We start from the raw sequence: 20729 nt of genomic DNA on the forward strand, positions 1-20729 counted from the left end.
GTCTCGCACTCCTCCTTCCCCCCCGACAGCAGAACGTCGCGTAACTTCGCCACGCAGCCGTTCCCCGGTTGCCTGGCAACCGCCGAACATCCTAGTGCCTCGCGCTGCTTCGGTTAGGGCGTCTCGGGGCGGCCTCTCCCCCTCCTCTCCCAGCTGCCATGGGGGCGATGCTTCGCCCTGAGGTGCGATTCGGCAGGCGCAAGGGGCAGATGCGAGAGGTTGCGCGTGAGTTTCTTGCGGGCGGGGAGGAGGAGAGGGAGGCTGGAGGGGGCCTTCGTTCTCTCTGAGCATGGTGGTTCTCTTGCAAATGCCTCGTTCCCCAAACTGGGTAACATCAGCAATGCTCAATCAGTGCTGAAATTCCTCATTTTAAGCCCGAGCTACAATAATATCCTCCAACGGACGCCGTTATATTATCTCTACCCGCCGATTGATTGATTTCCTCAGTCTTTGCTCTGCTAGAGTGCGGGGGGGGGGGGAAACCCGATTCTTCAGACTTCCTTAAGAGGACCTTAAAAGTTCACACACTGTTCCACAGAATATTGGATAATTAATACTGTACTGGTATTAAGTGTCTGTTCTTCCAAATTTGGCAACTTAAGATGTGTGGACTTCAATTCCCAGATTTCCCCAGCCTACATGTCGGCTGGGAAATTCTCAGCATATCAGCTTTGGAATCCTGGGAGTTGAAGTCCACACATATTAAAGTGGCCAAGTTTGAAAACCACTGGTGTAAGACAACTTTGTTTAGCTATGAGTTAGTGAAGCTACTTTTTGGCACAAGCTACTGACTAACCCCCTCAGTTGAATTAAGCTTTGTTTTTCATCTAATAGAAAAGATTGCAGCCATGCCTCCCAGTTGTAACTAGTGAGAAGTTTCAAATTATTGTAGTGTGTAGAAAATAGACCACTGAAAGTAATTCCATTTCTGTTTCACATTGATTCTATATGGAATGAATACCTTGTTTCTAGAAAAGTACATAGAATTTCCTGGTGAAAATAACATCAGCTTACTGGCTGCTTTTCAAATTTCCTTCTATGCTCAGAGCTATAATGGCTATAGCAAGTCTATATACTTTTGTGAATTTTTTAAAAAAGTGATTTATCTTAGTCTGATTTTTTTATATATAAAAAAAACCTGGCATTTTAACAGGTACGTAGACATTATATCCACTGTATCAGGTACCATTGTTCCTTGTTCATTGGGGTGGAAAAGCATGACATATTCCTTTTTCCCCAATCACCTATTCTACCTAGCCTTTCTTAGTCTGTGCTTCATTAAATCTTTTGGGACAAAAACTCAAATAGTTGCTTCTGAATGAAAATATTTCATCTTTAATTATAAAACTTGGTATGTACATAATTTAGGCATAGTTGAAGACTTGTTAAAACCATTGTTAAGAAGTAAAGGATTTATATGCATAGGCATATATGTATTTATTTATTTGATTTTTATCTCACCTTGATTCTTTTTAAGTAGTTCAAGGTGGGGAACATATATAATATTGTTTTCACCTCCTACCCAGCCAGTTTTCATGCCTAAAGCAGGACTAGAATTAACAATCTGCTGGTTTCTAAGCCAGCATCTTAACCAATGTACCATACTGGCTCTAATGTGTATGTGTTAAATTTATAAACCATCTAATCTGTCACAGTGCTGGGTAGTTTATAAAATGAGACAATTAAAAACAAAGATACACATCTTACAAGAGTTTGGGTACTCGTTCTAACACATTATTTATTTAAACTATTTTTCTTTCTTGCCCAGCAAATGATGAAGATGATGTAATGGAGGGACTATTTCTTCCAGTGGGAGTAGATCTTCACCAGATAACCATTTTGCCCAAAGCAGAATGGCAAAGAATTCAAGACAGTCTCACTGCTCGTGCAAGAGAAACAGCACAGATTCTTGCTGAAAAGAAAGCACGGAAAGATTTGCACTTAAAATCTCAAGCACTTGTGAAAAATTGGACACATACTATTGCAGTAAGAAGAATTTGTGAATGCCAATGCTTTCAACTTCACTTAAAATGTATCTGTTCACCAGGGCTTTAACTGGTATTACTGCTTATCTCTGTAGTGCCATCTGAGGGCTATTGCTACTTTCATCAGAATGATAAAAGGAGTATTTCACAGCAAGCTCTACCCTTTTGGGAGTTGGAATTTTCTAAAATAGAACAACATGCTAAGTTGGAATATGGTTGCATTTTGTCATCAGAATTGATGACAAATGTTCTATGAAACAGAACAATAGAGAACCCATCACATCCTGGTAAAATTATCCCCATGAGAAGGGAACATTTCAGATAGAGTTCCAAGGGACAATGATTTTATTTAAAACTATATAAGTATTGTTCATATCTTTAAAAGGTACAATTTATCCTACTTTTTAAAATAATATCACTAATAAGATTATTTATACTTTCATCACAGGGTATGTCACAACAAAAACTGAAAGCCAAAAAAGTGCGGCAAAAGATAGAGGAAGAAGAAAAAAGAAAGGCTGACCTTGAAGAAGCAAAATACCAAGCACAGATGCGAAAAGAGAAAATAGAAGAAGCCAAATTGAAACAGTATTATGAAACCGATAGAGTGAAAAGTTTTCATGTAATACAGATTACCTTTCTTTTAGTTTTTGGCCATGTTGTAGTGTAGAAGTGTAGAAGATTATTAAATATTAAACCTATCTTTTACAGAGAGCCTTATTATATTCTGAAGTTTTAAAGGAAAGAGATGCTCAGATTGAATTTAAAAAGCAACACAAGAATTTGTACAAAAGCAAGAATGAGGCAATAGAACGTGAACGTCTAAAAGCTGTACAGTTACAAGAAGAAAAAGATAAATTACAGCACATGAAGAGAGTGCAGACTGCTAAGGATCAACTGGCACAGTAAATATAATACAGATATATTCTTTTCCAAATAAAACTATTTCTCCCCTCCCCCCCCCCAAAAAAATAGAAAAATTAAGCTATTTTAGTACTTAGTTTTTTCCCCTCCCTGACAACTGCAGGTCCTTTTCACTAATGCTAATGACAAAAAACCCAAACCTAACTTTCATTCAGGCACCTTCTAAATGAGCAGGTGTTGCAGTGATCAAGATCCTCTTGTCTACATAGGCACCGATCATACCAGTCTCTTTCAGGATACGCAACTTTAGGTGAAATGCAGAAAACAAATAAGTACAGGTAATTCTTGACTTACAATCACAATTGAGCCCAAAAATTATGTTGCTAAGTGAGACAGTTAAGTAAATGTTGCCCCATTTTATGATCTTTCTTGCCGTTCACTTATTAAGTGAATCACTGTAGTTGTTAAGTTGGTAAGTGAATCTGGCTTCCCCATTGACTTTGCTTTGCATTGACTTTGCTTCTCAGAAGGCTGTAAAAGGTGACCATATGACCCTGGGACACTGCAAGTGTCATAAATGTGGGTGAAAAATGATCATAAGTCACTTTTTTCAGGGCCATTGTAACTTTCATTAGTCACTAAAGGAATTGTTGTAAGTCGAAGACTACCTGTAGTAAATAAGCTAAAGGCAGGATGTGAGAGAAAAGGAAAGCTAATTACAGCTAGCTAATTAAGATAATTAATTATCCCTAAATAGCCTTCCCTCTTTGCAAAACCATGCCTGTACAATGCTTCATATGTTGTCTTTTCCTCTTTTAAATTTCTTACTTTTGTATGTCATCTTTTTACTATACATGTTTTCCTATATACATTATCTCATTCTCACTGCATTCGGTTTACCTTTCTGTTTTCCTTGACATATCCTACTTTCATTTCCATATAACACAATGAGCAGAAGCATGTCTTTATGCCCAGTTATGTTGGGTTTTTTGACTAACTCCCATTGTGCGCAAGTGACCACATATAGTACACTTCATTTAACAACTGCCTTATATAGTGACTATCCAGTTATGATGGTGATGACAAGGTAACCTTGCAGTCTGCTTGAGTTTTCTTGTTCAGCCATTTTCACTTTCCAAAAATTATAATTTGTATTTTTCCTGCCTTTTTTTAGCCTTAACCATTCCTTGCTTTTTTTGGCAAGATTCTTTGCAATTATATTTTCCCTCCAGATGCATATGATGGAATACTTTTCTCATTTCTTCCATGTTTTCAGTAATAATTTATTTGCATGTATTTTTCTTCATCATACCCATTAGCATAGCTCTTCCATTCAGTGGTACTTGGTAAAATAATTATTTCACTTCATTGTAACCAGTTTCTACATACTCTCTTAAAATCAAGTTTACTTTCATTTTGCTGGGAGATTTAACTATTTTAATGGTTTTTTCACACAGGTGTTTTATTTTCTTCTCCAGTTATTCTCCAGTTGCTTGTGCATTACTTTCTTTCACTTCTTTCCTTCCTTGTTTGTTTTTCCACCAAGATACTCTCTTGGTGGAATAATGTCCTGTCCTTCAGAACTCCGTAATTTTTTTTCTCAACATTTCACCAGATTAATCACTCTTAGATTCAGATCCCTCACTTTCTAACAGTTTTTCATGATAAACAAATTATGCTTTGATACTCATTCTCATGTTCATTTACGTTTGATGCTTCATCCACTTATTCAGAACAATTATTTTTAAAATTACATATTCATTAATCCATTCATTAATAGATCTTCAAATGGCCTAATAATTTTTATTATGTTCTGGCCTTGTTCCTGTCTAATTATGCTAGCTTGCACAGGAGTAACTGATTCATCAGGATCATTTATTTAGAATGTTGGATAATTGTTCCCCAAACTCATTTTTGATGTTCTTATTATGAAACTCTGGAGCATAATAAACAGATATCAACTGCCTATGAACTTCATGATTTAGTATATACAAAGAGTAGTCTAGAAGACTTCAGTTCTTTTTCTAAACAATTGTACCTTTTTCATTCAAAATTAATTCATACTTAGACCTACACATTGACCTCCATGCTGCTTTTGTCAACTCCAAAGGATTAGCCCATCTTGATTCAGATTGCTTGCATCCTTCCCCTCATGCTCTTTATCCTGTATTCCTTTCACATTTCCAGTTATAGTCTTCTATATACCATGATCACCCACAGATGGATCAGTGAATTCTGATATAAACTGCTCATTATGCCTTTGACCAACTTTGATATATGAAGTGTACTATTGCAGAATATGCACATTTTTTTCCTCCCTGCCAAAAATTACTTGCTAGGAAGTGAAAAAGGTCTGGTCTATCAGACAGACTTGGTACTAAGTAGTTTTGGAGGTTTCAACATCACTTTTAAAGAACAAGGAATCTTGGTGATAATTTGACTGAAAGTTCAGCAATATTTGGAGAACCATACTCTCCATTCCTACTTTAGTCAATAAATGCTCATTCTCTTTATGTGTTTTTAGGATAAAGGAACATGAATACTTAGCAAACATAAGCAAGTTAGAAGAGAAAAAAGAAATGGAAGAACTTCAGAAGTTGACCAAGTTATATTATTTGGAAATGCAGGAAAAAGAGCAATCACAACGTGAAGAGAAGGTTAAACGAAGACAAGCCCATCTGGTATGTTGAGAGAATCTGGTAACTAAATACTTGGCAGTTAATTGCAAAGTAAAGATAAGAAACTGCTGCCTTCCAGATATTTTGGCTGACAATTCCCATAATCCTTGATGAGTATAATGGGAGCGTAATCCAAATTATCTGGTTGCCATAGGCTGCCTATGCTACATGAAATAACACTTCTCAATCCTTATAATATTTAAGACTTTTAGGGGGTGTTAGTTTTGAATACTCTTTGTCAAGTTCAAAGGCCTGCATTTTGGGGAAGTAAGAGATTTGAAATTTCAGACATTGATTCAAAATCAAGGAGCCTTTTGACAGTAATAGTAATTTCTGCCAGTATGGGAAATACTGTTGAACTACAATATCCAATCCCCTGCTTGCTACTATAAAGATAGTTTCATCTTCCTGTTGGCACCTGTTTGCTTCATGTGAGATTTGATCAGAAGATAATATCGTTTCTGCATCTGACTGAGCTGTCTTGAATTTTAGATTTGCTGGGGGGGGGGGATATAGCATTTAATTATATTTTTGCAGGGGGTTGCCACGCAAATGCAGTTTCTAAACTCTTATATATGCGTGAAATGGCCTGTTTATTGCTTGCTTCTTTCTTGCAGGGGCAGCATGTCTTGCAGACTTTGTTGAAGCAGCACAAATGCTTTTAGTTCTGTTTGAGTTTAGAAATGCATACTATGCTTCATGTTCTTTTTCCCCTCCATAACGAAAGGAAGAACTAAGAATGGCATCAGCAAATGCCATGGAGCAATAGCAGTTTTTTCTGACTACAAAATGTATCATTATATCATCATGGTTCTTTGTTCTGATATGCCAAAATAACTCTACCTAACTCTTTAACTAGCATTGAGAGCTATTTCAAGAGGTGTTATGTTCCTGAATTTTACTTGAATTGACATCTTTTGACACGTTAAGCTGTGAGATGTAAACCAGAAAAGGTAGGCAGATTGCAATGATTTGCCTGTCTGATCCTATCAGTATGCAGGCATGTAACATAAAGGGAGAGATATTGACTTGGTGAAGGTCTCTACCCATAACTTGTCTTGTGGCCAAGAAAGTACAGACATGGAAACACTCTAAGAAGTGAGAATAGTGTGCAGACACAGCATGGAGCTAATCAGATTTTAAAGCATTCTGCTTTTTTCCTTTTGATCCCATCTAAAGCTCCTGTTGTTTAAAAGGCTATGCTTATTTGCTTTCCTGCCTAAGTTCTGAATACCTCTCAGAAGTGTATTTGCTTGTTGCCTTCAGCTCCTAAATTCAAGTTTTTCTCTTAGTACCATTTCATTTTCTGGATGAGAGGATAAATTTGTTTCTCATCCTCCATCTTGAAATTATAACAAAAAATGCCATTAGCTGAATGAGGCAAAGTCACGTAATCAAAACAACTTAGTGGTGGTCATAGCAATAGTAATAGCAATACCACTTCACAGTGTTTTACAGCCATCTCTAAGCAGTTTACAGTCAACATATCACCCCCAACAGTCTGGGTCCTCATTTTACCCCCTTGGATGGAAGACTGAGTCAACCATGAGTTGGTGAGAACTGAACTGCTGGCAGTTAGCAGAATGACCTGCAGTAATGCATTCTAACTACTGTGCCACCATGGCTCTTAGACTCAATCTCCAGTTCTTTTTTGCCCTTCACCAGGGCAGTAGTCTCTTTTTTTTCTGGCGCAATGTTTTAAGGATTAGAATATTTTCCCCCATTTGATGTAGCTCTTCTCTATCCTTTAGGCTTCTGCTATTATAACGATTTTAATTATTTTTTTAAAAATATCCAAAAGTCTCTTAATTATAATTTCTCTCCTCCCAGCATTCTTGATACTTTCTTCTGTCTACCTCTTTCCTGTCTTTTCCTTTGATTAGCCAAAATCTTGCCAGCTTTGGTTCAGCAACTTTTCTCTCAAGTTTGTCTTTGAGTTCTGCTTGTTGATTTTAGAAGAATTCAAATTTTCTATCTCCATCAGAGTGAAGGAATTAGATTAAATTTGACTCTGCATGTGAGTAAAAGCTATGCTGGAAGACTTAAAGAAGTAACAAGCAAAAAAATGAACTAACTGTATGTAGAAACAAAGCAATGCCATTGAAAGCTGCAATTCGGAGACTTTTTACCTAAGAATTGGCAGAGTGAGAATTTGGCAATGAAGTGAATGTTTAGTTTTGTCTGATTATTTTAAAGGCATATGTTGCTGACCAGGTAACTCTCAGAGCTATAGAAAAGCAAAAACAAGAAGAAGAGGATGAGAGAATTCAAACACATTTTAAAGCAAAGCAAGCAATGGATAAGTTGAAGAAAACAAAGGAAGAAGAGTTACGCAGGTACATAAAAATAATGTTTACATTAAAATTCATAATTAAAAATAAAGATACATTTTTCCAGATGATTACCTTTCTGTAGAGATTCTATTATAGATCTCTCTAATATGATAAAGATGCAACATTTTAGCAGACTGAAGACCATAAGTATACAAAATATTCTTACTAGAGAAAAAACATTTGGGATATTTCAAAATATTTTGTTGTTCTTCCACACCATCCTGGCTATCCTGGGAGCTGTTGACAAGAGTTTTGCAAATAAATCTGGAGAGTTTCAAAGGATACTGGACACAGGGCAGTTTTGAATGTTTTTCAGACATACTTTACTGAAGATGGTCGCATGTAGGCAACCTTCGATAATTTTGAAAAACTTAAGCAGGTTTTGGGAGACCACCAGAAAACTGTAGACTAGACTGGGAAGTTGGAAAGTGGTCCCAAAAGGCAGTGATCCATTCTTCCTTACAGTTGCGAAGAAAACATGGCAAGAATGAAGCTAAATTTAATGTCCTTACTTTTCAGTTTATTTTATGAAACATAAAATATTAATTTTCTGAATCTTTTAAGATATGATACAGATAATGGCTTGGATTCTATTGAGAAGTTCCTTTACCTTGGAGTTCCATTCACTAAGTGCATCATTGATTCCCCTTCTGCTCATTACTCCTCTGGGAAGTCCATGAATGATTGAGGAACTCTGAGGAATAGGGTATTGATAGCATAAAGGATGCAGAAGAAATGGAAATGGAATTGAAATTTATTTCACTAGTGCAAGGACCTCATGCAGTCAAAGAACATACTATCCAAAATCAGCTGCATTGGGATTGCACTGTATATGCTAGTAGTCTATAAAAACTGGGAGTTCCACAAAACTTCTTTGTTCAGTTAGGACATCGAGTTCCTGAATCATGTGTTTTGTTAAATTCATTCTTCTCCAACCTTGGTCTTACACCTACATAGGATTATGACCCTTACTCTCCTGAATATTGGCTAAGAAAAGTAGATCTTGTACATTTACACAGAGTATCTTTGGAGAGCATCAAATTAGGAAAGCAAACCCCTTTCCATGGCTAAGGCTTTGCTGGTCTAATAAATGCCTGAAGTAAACTTTAAAGTTGTATCTCAATAATCAACCTTCATGATAAATAATTTGTGTGGTGATAGTAAAATAAAATGGACTAGTTAAGCTCATATTCTCAACAATTACTTTCCAATCATATCTTCTGAGCAATTGTACTGTTAATTCAGTTTCTTTTATCAGAACTATGCTTGTTTCAGAGCACACAAGAAAGCAGTCCGTGATTCACTGACATTTCTAGGATTTCAGTTGTGAAGGCCTGAAAACAGGCACTTTTATGGGTTGCAGACAGGTGCTACATTCATACATTCCAAAGGATATCTTCTGATTCAAATCCAAAATGCTCTACAGCTCAATTTCATGATTTGTATAGTAGAAGCATAATGTATTTCTGATTAAAACTGGAGATATTTGTATTGATATATAATTATTGTACAAATAAGCAATCACTCTTCTCTTTGCCAAGCCATTCACGAAAGAGATTGTGCTTTGTAGATAAAAGGCTACACTTCTCCCATCTGTACTGGTTGGTGAAGAATCCCTGTGTATCTTTATTGTCGTTCTCAGAATGGTGTGTACTCCTATTTCTTGAAAGAGACAGGAGCTGTTTATATCAATTGGGGCTCCCCTCTTCTAACAGAAAGTGCCTTCTATCAGTATGAAATTTAATTAAGGCATATTTCAGACTGCCTTCTATCCGGTGTAGAATCAAAGTGATATTTCAGACTCTGCTAGCATACAAGGCAGTAAGTATCGAACCATTGCAGATTAATGGAAGAGCAAAGGGAGAGGATTACTAACCGTCTTTTAGCACGAAGCAAAAAGAAGATGGGTGATGAAGATGAGCGTGTTGCAAGAGAAATTGCAGAGAAAGAAGAGGAGCAAGCTAAAGAGGAGCAAGCTAAAGAAGAAAAACTCCAGGCGGATCTGAAATCCATTGCAGCACACAGAATCAACGTGGTAAGAAAAAAATCCAGATTATTTGTATGCTTTTTGACATGTTCCGCTATTTCATAGTGGTTAGCTTTTAAAATTACTTATACTCTCTCCCTAGTGTATGTGTCCTGTCTTTCTGAGCACCTTGTATGGAGCAAGTTTAATTGAGATAATGGCATTTCCTTTCAAATAGTAGTACTTGAGAATGGGTTGCCCAAGGTATTACAGAATTCAGGGCAACCCTAAATTATTTTGTAGCAAGTTAACACAGTCATCAGTTTCAGATTTTATAATTACGGCATGCAGATAAGAGTGTATCATTTCAGATAAAAAAGAAAGAAGAAAAGGAAAAAGAGGAGAAATTGGAAGGTCAAAAAATACTTATTGGACTGATGGAAGCAGACCGGATCTATCAAGAACTGGAGAAGGATAAAATACATAGAAATTATTGTGCAAATTTAAAATTGCAAGAAGCTCATGTTGCACAGATAGTAAGTATACATATTATAATATTTGGAAAGTATTTCAACTTATAAAATTTCTGTTCAGTCCTAAAATGGTGAAAGGATACTTCTGTATCAGGGTATTGTATCAGAGAAAGCTTTATTTCCAATTTGGGTTATGCAAATACATTAAAGGGAACTTTCCATCCTGTCAGAGAACATAGCAGCTATAAAAGATCAGGATCATTAGTACAATGTAGTATAAAAAAAACATATCAGAGCAAGAGATCGCAGAAATATGTTTTCTTCCCCCTCAAAGAACCTCAGGATTAAATTAATTCAAACAACATATAGAGACAACTCTCCTTTTCATGTAATCTTTACAGCACTATAAATGTTTGTAGATTATTCATACATCATTTCTAAATGGTAGTAAATTTTAATCATCTCATCGAGGGAATTATTTTGGATGACATTGAAAATAAACAACAAAGGCAATCTCCCCGTGGAGATTCGGACCCTCGCCACCCTTCAGGCTTTCCGCAAAGCCGTTAAAACCTGGCTGTTCCGGCAGGCCTGGGGCTGATGAGTTCCCAGCCCCACTCGAATTGTTGCGGCTGTTGATGAGTTTTTAATCTGTTTGTATTTGTCTGTCTTTTCGTTTTTTGTATTTCCCCTTTCCCCTATTTAGTTTGTTAGCCGCCCTGAGTCCCCTCGGGGAATAGGGCGGCATACAAGTTCAATAAAACTAAACTAAACTAAACTAAACCTAAAGCATACCCATTATTAAAACAGTGTTTACAATCTTACTGGCAATCCATCAGAAGTCAAAGGTGGATGACCTTTTGATTTAAATACCAAGACCAAAAACCCTGATACAGAAACTTTAATTTCTTATATTTTGCATCCAAAGAGACATGAAGAATTAACAGCTTACTTCCTTTTTTGGGGGAAAAACCCTTGTATTTCATTCATTTGTACAAGAACACATTTTAATTGCAGACTATAAAGCTAATCTCAAAATGCTTAAAATGTTTGTAATAATATGAATTGCATTTGCATGTTTCATATGCGGATCAATATTTTGCTTATTTTTTTTATACTGCACTCGTGTATTGGGCTTGGGTTTAAAGAAAAAAAGTTTTCCACAAGGATTAGCACATATATACGGTATATACTTTTAAAATTAATTTTTCACAATACAGGCTGATAAAATAGCAAGAGGAGAAAATGAGAAGCAACAAGATGCTGAGTATGTCAGACAGCAAGAATTGATTGCGTTATGCACGGAGCAGGAGTTCCAGAAATATGCAAATAAAGTAATTGATCAGCAATCTAAGACTACTCAGAATCTCTACCCACTTCTCAAAAGACTGCATGAAAGCATTCGTACTTCCAGTGGTCCAGTTTATAGTGAAGATCAATATTGCGGTGAGAAGCGGTCAATTCAACCACCCTACACAGGCGAAACTGCTCAAGAAATGAAGCTATTAAATGAACAAAAATATGATGATACTAAAACACGATTAGGATTTACATGGTAAAAACATTTGGAAGGATCAAATAGAAGTGTAACATCTTTTTCATAATCCTAATTGTGAAAAGTAGAGTAAAAAGAAGCAAGTTTATAATAAAAATTGTACCTTGATATAGCTGTCTTTTGCAGAAAGCTCAGAAAACTATTGAGATGAAACAATGTACAATGTTTTTAAGCAGAATTAAAACTGCAAGGTTTAAAAAGAAGAAATATAATTGTAGTGAAATTCTAATTCATAATTCCAACTTGACATTTTATTTGTAATTTAGGAAGAAATTACTTGCTGATTATTTTAAAACTTTTGGTTTGGAAATAAAATGTAGTTGATCCATTGACTCTTCCCTTGTTTTACTGTGGTTTATATCTGATTTTCTACTATAACAAATACTCAGGATGGAACAAAATTCAGTAAGTACCAGTATATAAATTCTAACGTTAGTCATTAAAAACATGGCAAAAAGATATTTCTCCAGAGATTTTCTAAATGACTAAATGTAACTCCCAAAGGTATGCATTCTACTGCCTGGGAGATACAGTATATAAAAGAGTCTTCCATTCTCTCATGTCTTAATGTTTAATACCATTACCTTAAACAATTCTGAGTAAGCAATAGGTCATCAATGCAGATCTTTTGATAAAACTCTACTATGATCCCAGAGCCTCACAGTAGTTAGCTAATTGCAATATTTTGCAACAGTTTTCCAAGGGTAGCCCCATGCAGAGTGGATTGTAGCAGTTTGGATGTGATACCTTGTCAGCTTTGACCAGCTCAGAAGCTTGTGCATCACAGTTGCTGTCTGTACATTTCATTTCAATGGAGCATAGTCCCAAATGATGTTTTCTTTCACAGCAAATACAATCCATCTGAAATGGGCTAAATAGGCTCAATCTCTGAGTCCAATAGCTCGGCTGCCTTGCCTGGATCAAATTTTAGCATGTTTCCCCCATTTACCTCATTATTGCAATTAGGCAACCTCAATGATACAATGTTATTTGAACCATTATTTGCTGGTGGATCTCCCCTGCCTTGGAGCAGGGCTCTCTTTTTCGCAACCCCTCACGCATCACTCTAACCACGGATGCGAGTCTGCAAGGCTGGAGAACTCACATTCTGTCGCACACAGCCCAAGGCCTTTGGTCACGCTTCAACTTGAATAGACTGTCTTGAATAGACCCACTAAGGCTGAAAGGGCAGGTGTCAAGTCCTCATCATCCGAAAGATCAGAATCCCGGGTTACTTGTTCCTCAGATTCTGCAGCAGAGGGCTGAGAAGTACTTCTAGGGGTAGTCCCCTGAGAACAGCAGGACTGGCCCTTATTTGATTTATTAGAAGTGGAACACTGAAGGGTGATAGCAGTCAGGCCCCGGTGCTGAAGTCCTGCTGCAATCCCGTTCTATAGCCGCTGCTATGATGTCAGCCATCTCATTAGGATTGACAGTAATAGTTCTGGGGGAAGAGGAACCCACATCTATGTCCAGAGTGACATTGCCATCCCCTTCGGAATCATACTCCTCTTGAAACCCAATCCCATCCTCCAGGTTCAAGGGGGAAGCAGGAGTGGAAATATCTCCATCAGTGTCAGTAGAGAGATCCTCAGGAGGATTGACCACTATTTGAGGAGAAACCACTGGGGTAGAGAGACGAGCAGTACAATGCTTAACCCTAGAGGTAGACTTTCGTGGAGCCGAATTTGAGGCTTTGTCATGGTCTGAACCAGGGGCAGGAATGTTTGAGGCCTCCTGAGAGGAAAGTTTTAGAGGCCTTAGCCGGCTTGGCTGATGGTGACTGAGAAGCAAAGATTCTCTTTTTACTCCATGGTTCAGAGGGGAGAGAAGGAATGGTGGCTGGAGGAGATGGAATATCCCTGAGGGGTAGAGGTCTCGTTGGCTGACATTACTCACGGTTGGTAGCACACAAAATGACTGCCAGTTTTCCCGCCCAAAGAAAATGGCCACCGGAATAGACCAGGCCTTAGGAGAGATTGAGGGAGTGAACCGACAAGGCGGCTAAACGCTCGATGGAATTAACCACTTGACAATGGCCCCGGTGCAAGGAGAATGATCACCCAAACAGAAGTACCATCTGCAGTCAAAAGGAGGAACACTGCTGAGGCGGCAAGGAAGAGCGGCGGCATGCGAAACACCCTGCACTCAAGCAGCTTTGGGGCAGCTGCAGCGGTTCGATGATTATTCAGCCAATGAGATAGCAACGATCGTAGGTTCTTCTGGCAGTGTGGCTGCAGCGATCAGCTCTTCGGGCGGTGCGGCTGCAGCAATCGGCAAGATAACCAGAGCCTGAGGTAAAACCTTGTAGGCTAGCCTACGAGGGTCGAGAGAGAGCGAGGCAAGAGCCTCTTGGAAGGCTACGAAGCCTCCCAAGCAAAAATCCACAGCCAATTGAATTAAATTTGGAAAGCGAGCCAATTAGAAGAAATTTGGAAATTTTTAGCAATTTAGTTTTTTTCACTTTAAGAGTTCTTGGAGTATTCATTACTCTTACAATCTTCCATTTTATTTTTGGCCTTTTTTAAAAGACTAGTTGAGCTTGGGGGAAAAAAAGGACTACATTCAAATCTTTCAAATTTCTGCTAACTTATTCCAGTTCCTCACAGCCAACACGACTCCAGAATCCAATCAGAAAAATAGAAAGATATGCAAGAATATTTATAAAATGTTCTTCTGTTGAGTTAAAGACCAATTTAAGGAACGATAGTATAGTCCAATTAATGCCTACTTATAAAATAAACTCAATTTAATTCAGTTTTATTTTTACTTATTAGGCTGACAATCCACAAAAGCCTAACATGCGTAGTTGTAAGCAGTATGAAAACAAGAAAGCAGAATGAGCATAGAAGTATCAAGCATTTTGCTACATGTAGATTTTGCTTCATGAGTAAGTATCTAAAGCACATCTTCAAAAATATCAACTATGGTGATAAAAGAGTATAAAAACAGCTTTAAGAGTCTCAAAATACTTTTAATGTACAAGTTACATGTTCCATATGAAGCATTCACATTTTCACATCTTTCCCAGATGAGAATTACAAACTATAAAACTGTCCAAAAGCATGATTTTCTACTCTGCAGGCAAAACCAACAGAGTTATATTATCCAAAAAAAAGAACCTTTCAACAAATTGATCATAGACCCCTGCAAACTGCCACTTGGTACAGTGTCGACTAAATACAAACTCATCATGGTTCAGTTACTCACAGTAAAAAATACATTTAAGTGAACACACCAGAATTAACATACATTTCTTTGCAATTTTACAGAAGTATATGCAAAATGGGCTATATGTAATTAAAAATAATCAAAACTTCTATAAACATGCACTGCATGTTGCAAAATCTATAACCGACTTTTTAATCAGTTATTGCAATCATTTTAAAGTCCTCCCCACCAAGTGTTCTGTATTTTTAGAATTCTGACTGCAAACCTTTATCCCTTTGAGATAGATAAACACAAATGGCGAATCTAAAATTCCCACATGGCAGACACTAGGTCCAATGGACATGTCTTGCTACTGTCCTGTGAAGAAATAACTTGGAGAAGGCAAGCAAGTCCCCTGTTTAATAAATTGCCTGCTTTCTCAACTAATATTTGTACGAATTATTTGAAAACTTATCTGTTTCGGCTGAAAGCAGGGATTTCTTTTTTATGACATACAACTAAAATGCTTGTTACTGGCTTTCTTAATTTTAAAAAGTTTGCTATATAAACAAAATTATTGTCACTCCTATTAGCCTTTTGACTGTGCATCTTGATTTGCTTATACAACTGAACATTATATATTTCTTCCATCAGTCATCTGCATTGTTAGTTTTTATTAAAAGATTTTATCTAAAGAAAAAAAGAAAAAAAATGTAACCATAAAAAAGAAAAAATAACGTAATCTATGTTAAAAGTGCCTTCACAAAACTACATTTGGATTTTTCTATAACAAGATGAAAGCTTTTTTTTCTTTTAAGCTCTCGATGAGGAATGTTGAAGACTAGGCTCTAGTTTAACTGAGCAAGAAGACATCTGCAAAGGGAAGGAGGGAAGGGGTCACATGGCTTAGCAAGCTGTTGAATGAGCTACAAGTAACTTCTTTATCTATTCTTCCTGGTTTCTGTGCAATCCCAGCATCTGGGAAAACAGGAAGCAGATTGACCCGGAAGCAGAACTCATCCCATTTGAAGAAAGCATCTGCCTGAACCAGTGATGTGCGGTGAGGTTTATGGCTGGTGAGGCAGTCTTCTCCCCGCGCCGGACATAGAGGCGAGCAAAAGAAAGCCAGCGGCAGGCTGCCGCTTTCTTTTGCCCAGAGGCGGGTAGCTCAGGCAGGCTGCCGCCCCTGGGCAAAAGAAAGAAAGCGCCAGCCCGCCAGCAGAGGCAGGCAAAAGACCCGCCTCTGCTGGCAGGCTGCCCCAGACACAGAGAAAGAAAGCTGGCGGGCTGCCCTCCCTGCCTCTTCCCCCTTCCCTCTCAAACTCTCTCTCAAATTGAGAGTTTGAGTGAAGAAACAAACACACGCGCACAAACAGACATTACTTACAATCACTTATAAATTACATTAATTTTGAATTCCTCCCCTTCCCTCCGACCCACATACCTTTTCCAGCTGTTTCACAGAGGATTTCAACTCTGCTCTTGCTGCCATCATGAAAATGTAAAAATGTAAAAGGAAAAAGGCAAGAGCTGTTGAGGTCAGGCTGGATTAGCTGCTGCCAGAGTCCCCAATGGATGACTCCGCTTAACTGTTTAAAAAAGCCTCTAAAAAAACGCCCTCTGCAGCAGGAGGCAAGAAACCACGTGCCTCATCTACATGAGGAGTTTTTCTGCTTTTAACCCTTGCTTAACTCTGCTCGAGTGATCATAAAGTCAGACTAAATGAGGCACGTGGTTCTCCTGCCTCCTCCTGCAGAGGGCACTTTTTAAGAGGCTTTTTTAAACAGTTAAGCATTAAGCAGAGTCATCCATGGTGATTCTGGCAGCAACTAGCTCAGCCTTTTTCCTTTTAAATTTTTCTTTTCTTTTCATGATGACAGTGGTGAGGCTCTGCCTTCCCTGCCTGCACGTCACTGGCCTGAACACACATAGACATATTCAAGATGTAAAGCCTGATCAGTTTGAATGGCTTCAGTCAAATCACTCAATCCCTTTTCTACCAACATGCAGACATCCTAATAAAAACTAATATATAGGAACACTATTCTCATCAAGCCTGTGGCTTAAGTGGGGCATACATTCTATCTCAGACAGGAAAAATGGAATTTTACTGTATCTTTGGGGAGCAACCGAGCGCTAGACAGGGAAACTCAGAACAGACAAGTGGAGATTTAAAAGGCCTTCTATAAACCATTTTACAAGTGGATGTGGAGAAATGGCAGGGGTAGAAGAGAATTTGCCTCATGTAACTCTTAGTCTTTGTATTTCCAAAGGTGAAAAAAACAGGGCTTTTGCCTAAAATTTCTGTGGGCTGCATGCTTAAATTGGGATCTGATACTTTCCCGTATTTATCCAATTGTAGAAAACATGGAAAAGACTTTTACCATTTTACCACTTTATAAAACTAGAGCATGACAGAGGCCTGTTTTTCAAGGTCAGGAATTCTGCAATCATTTTAAAGTTTAAAGTGGAGAGCAAGTTTTTGACATAAACCCTAGATAGCTGAAGAACCCATTTCCCAACTTTAGTATTAGACGAAGTCAGAATGGGTGAATATGAATCACAGTGGGTGTCATCTTTCACATCAATCTCTTATGAAAATCAACCAAATCCAAGGCCACTGGCAATATAGCGGGCAACAGAAATCTGACACCTCTTAAGATCGTTGCCAAAAACACCGGGGTAGAAGTTATGTAAGTAGTGATCAAGGTGAAAGATGGAAACAAATCTGCAGCAACACATTCACAACCCTAGCATCTCAACTCTGATGTAAAAACACTAAGGTGTTGCTACCAGTGAAACTCTTGCTAACCCATTAAGTATCTTGACATATATATTGTAACAGCAAACTGGCTTTGGGAAATAGGATTTACAGTATTTTTCTTTTTGTGCTTTCAATCTGAAAAGCCAAGTAACTCAACTTCTTGAAACTCTTGCAAACTTAAGAGACGGGGCAATCTAGAAAATAGTTTTTGATAAATGATGACGGAACTTTGTGGTACATAAGGATTTCACTTAATTGGTAACAACATAACTTTAAAATACAGTGAATGACATGACTTAGTGTAACACAAACACTTCACATATATAAAATGATTCAATAATCGAGGGAAGATTCTATAAGATGATTTGAGATTTTTTCCACGAAGAAATAGCATCAAATTACTTCTGAGCCTTAACTTGTGAATTGCTGTTGCAGTGAAACAGCTCACTGTATTAGGTTGAAGGCAGTGGTGGGATTCAAATAATTTAACAACCGGTTCTTTGCCCTAATGACCAGCTGATTAGGTGGAGGGGGACTACAATGGTGCAACCGAACACTTAGCTAGGGTGAACTGATGAACACAAACACACATAGTCAAAGATGCTGCAATTAAGTTAGTAAAGATGTTCCATATGCCTATGTATCATAAAAACAATCTTAGGACTTTCCTATTGCACAACAGAATTGTATGACAGAGAAATTTCCACATTTTAATGCACATCAGCATTAAGATTCCCTAAAGAATTATGTGGGGGGGGGGGAGAAATGCAGTTACCTCTGTATCTGTACTTTACTGAATTCTGCAGTGGAGTTACTACAATCAAGTAAGTATACAAAAAGCACATGCATTTATGAAAATGCCAAAATGCACATTAGGTAAAATTGCTTGCAAAAATATTTATACTAGGCAAAAATACTACAAAAATACATATATAATCAGGAAAATGTGTACGTTTTTATGTACACTTTAAAAATGTGCAAATTGATATAGAAATGGGATAAAAGACTCTTAAATCTCAAAGACGTAGCAAATATGTCCTTTCTTCGGTTGCATCTTATTTACTATGTTTTTGGCCTGCATCATCACTCTTATAAAGCACTATAGTACATACAGGTGAATGTTGGGATCTTGATGTAGTGCATTAAACATTGATTATACAAATGATATTTTTAAAGCAGTGTTTTTCAACCACTGTGCCGCGGCACACTAGTGTGCCGTGACATAGTGTAAGGTGTGCCGTGGGAGAATTACTTTATATATAGTCAATATAGGCACAGAGTTAAATTTTTTTAACATTTTCTAATGGTGGTGATGAAAAAAGTGTGCCTTTGCACAAAAAAGGTTGAAAAACACTGTTTTAAAGGAAGGTGGATGGATTATATTTATCGACATTGCACACAGCAAAGAAACAACCGTAATGCCATAAGGGTGTCCCAATCCAAATTTGGGATCAGTCATTATTCTTAGCAGTGATTCATTATTAAATTGTAAATTATGGCCTTTCAAATCCAAGAAAGAAATACAGATATAAAACCAGACTAAATTTTATTCTATCATAGGTACTCGGCACCTTCATGAAGTTTTACACAAATTTGACTATAAATTTAAAATAGGTTTTTACAAGGAAGAACGTGGTAAATATAACAGTATTTTCCTCTAGGTAAATTCCTCTAAAAGATTATTGAAACAACAATTAGGAACATTTATACTCTACAGAGATTATCATTATGTATCTGATAGGATCTTTATACATTTAAGAGGAATAATGTGATTGATACACGGTATTTAAGTTCAAAACAATTTTCTATGATTGTCTCTTGTCCACTTCTTTATTGGGCAAGTAAACTAATTCTTTCAACTTTTGTAATAAGAAAACTCAACTGAAACAGTAACATATTAGTCTTGTATTTAATATTATTGCAGTAATTTAGACAGGAACTACCTGTATATAAAGTTTTAAACCGGGTGATCACCTTAGTTTAAATATTCAATCTTTAAATACCATGGAAATTGTTTTCCAGGTTTGCATTATCTAACTGTGCTTGATATTAATAAGCCCATGATGGTGAATCTATGGCACACGTGCCACAGATGCGCACACAGAGCCTTCTCTGCAAGCATGCAAGCTATCTCCCAGCTCAGCTCCACCATGCATGCGCACGTTCCTTCTGCCAGCCATCTGATTTTTGGGTCTCTGCAGTGCACGCGGGAGAAGCGTGTGCATGCATAGGGGGTGGGGGGAAGCGCGAGGGGTGTGTCACCCCCCTCCCCGCACCCATTTTTGGTTCCAAGAGGCTTCAAGAAGGCTGGCTAGGCCCAAAATGGGGAGCAGGGGGTTCGCGCGCATGTGGGTTCACGCACACTTGTGCAGGGCGCATTGCATTATGGGTGTGGGCACGCATACATGTGCTGTTGCACGCGCACACGTGTTTTTGGCACACAAGAAGAAAAATCTTAGCCATTACTGAGATAGGCCATAATGAACACTATATTACATATTCTGCAATTTGTAAATATGGCCCTGTAAAAGAGATCTAAGACAATAAAAAAGGGGATACAGATGTATTGTGTAGTAAATAAATACTATTATTTAATAGCAGACGCATGCTGTTGTATTTGGTAAAAACAAAGAGATGAACAGTATTTGAATGTACAGCAGGAAAGGTGCTTCCAATCCAGCATGAGCGTGACACAGGTATAGTAAGCCACCCATGCTAGATCATATCTGCATTTCCTACAATGGATCCAAATACTGGTCCCAAATGAGAACAGTCCCAAGTCCATGCCCAGACAATTTCATGGCTGCCTTACTGAAAAGATCACAGGAAAAACGTCTTGACTGCTTAGTCATCAGGTTCACGGTATCACAAAAGGTTTTTTTTGTCCATATACGTAGAAAAAAATTAACAAATTCAATTATCTTATTATACTTTCCCAATACCTATATTTATGTACATCTG

At 37.6% G+C, this 20729-nt stretch overlaps 1 protein-coding gene across 2 annotated transcripts; it reads left to right on the top strand.

The window, feature by feature from the left end:
• Positions 1-27: 27 nt before the first annotated feature.
• On the top strand, positions 28-15123 carry CCDC173 (coiled-coil domain containing 173). 2 transcript variants are annotated; one of them, XM_032216742.1, is made up of 9 exons: positions 28-225; positions 1769-1986; positions 2434-2607; positions 2697-2890; positions 5374-5530; positions 7724-7863; positions 9703-9895; positions 10198-10362; positions 11520-15123. In XM_032216742.1, the coding sequence occupies exons 1-9, from the start codon at positions 159-161 to the stop codon at positions 11856-11858; spliced, it is 1647 nt and encodes a 548-aa protein (XP_032072633.1). In that variant the 5' UTR covers positions 28-158; the 3' UTR covers positions 11859-15123. The 2 variants fall into 2 exon arrangements, with proteins under 2 accessions (XP_032072633.1, XP_032072641.1); XM_032216750.1 differs by having other exon boundaries at positions 85-182.
• Positions 15124-20729: the final 5606 nt, after the last annotated feature.

Source organism: Thamnophis elegans, chromosome 1 (assembly GCF_009769535.1).
Source record: "Thamnophis elegans isolate rThaEle1 chromosome 1, rThaEle1.pri, whole genome shotgun sequence".
In the NCBI taxonomy this organism is placed as follows: Eukaryota; Metazoa; Chordata; class Lepidosauria; order Squamata; family Colubridae; genus Thamnophis; species Thamnophis elegans.

What these genes read in the sequence shown, in the direction of transcription:
- CCDC173 (XM_032216742.1), top strand. Translation starts at nt 159, where the DNA reads ATGGGGGCGATGCTTCGCCCTGAGGTGCGATTCGGCAGGCGCAAGGGG. An exon ending in ATTGGACACATACTATTGCA is followed by an intron (nt 1,987 to 2,433) that starts GTAAGAAGAATT and finishes CTTTCATCACAG; the next exon opens with GGTATGTCACAACAAAAACT. An exon ending in AAGCTCATGTTGCACAGATA is followed by an intron (nt 10,363 to 11,519) that starts GTAAGTATACAT and finishes TTCACAATACAG; the next exon opens with GCTGATAAAATAGCAAGAGG.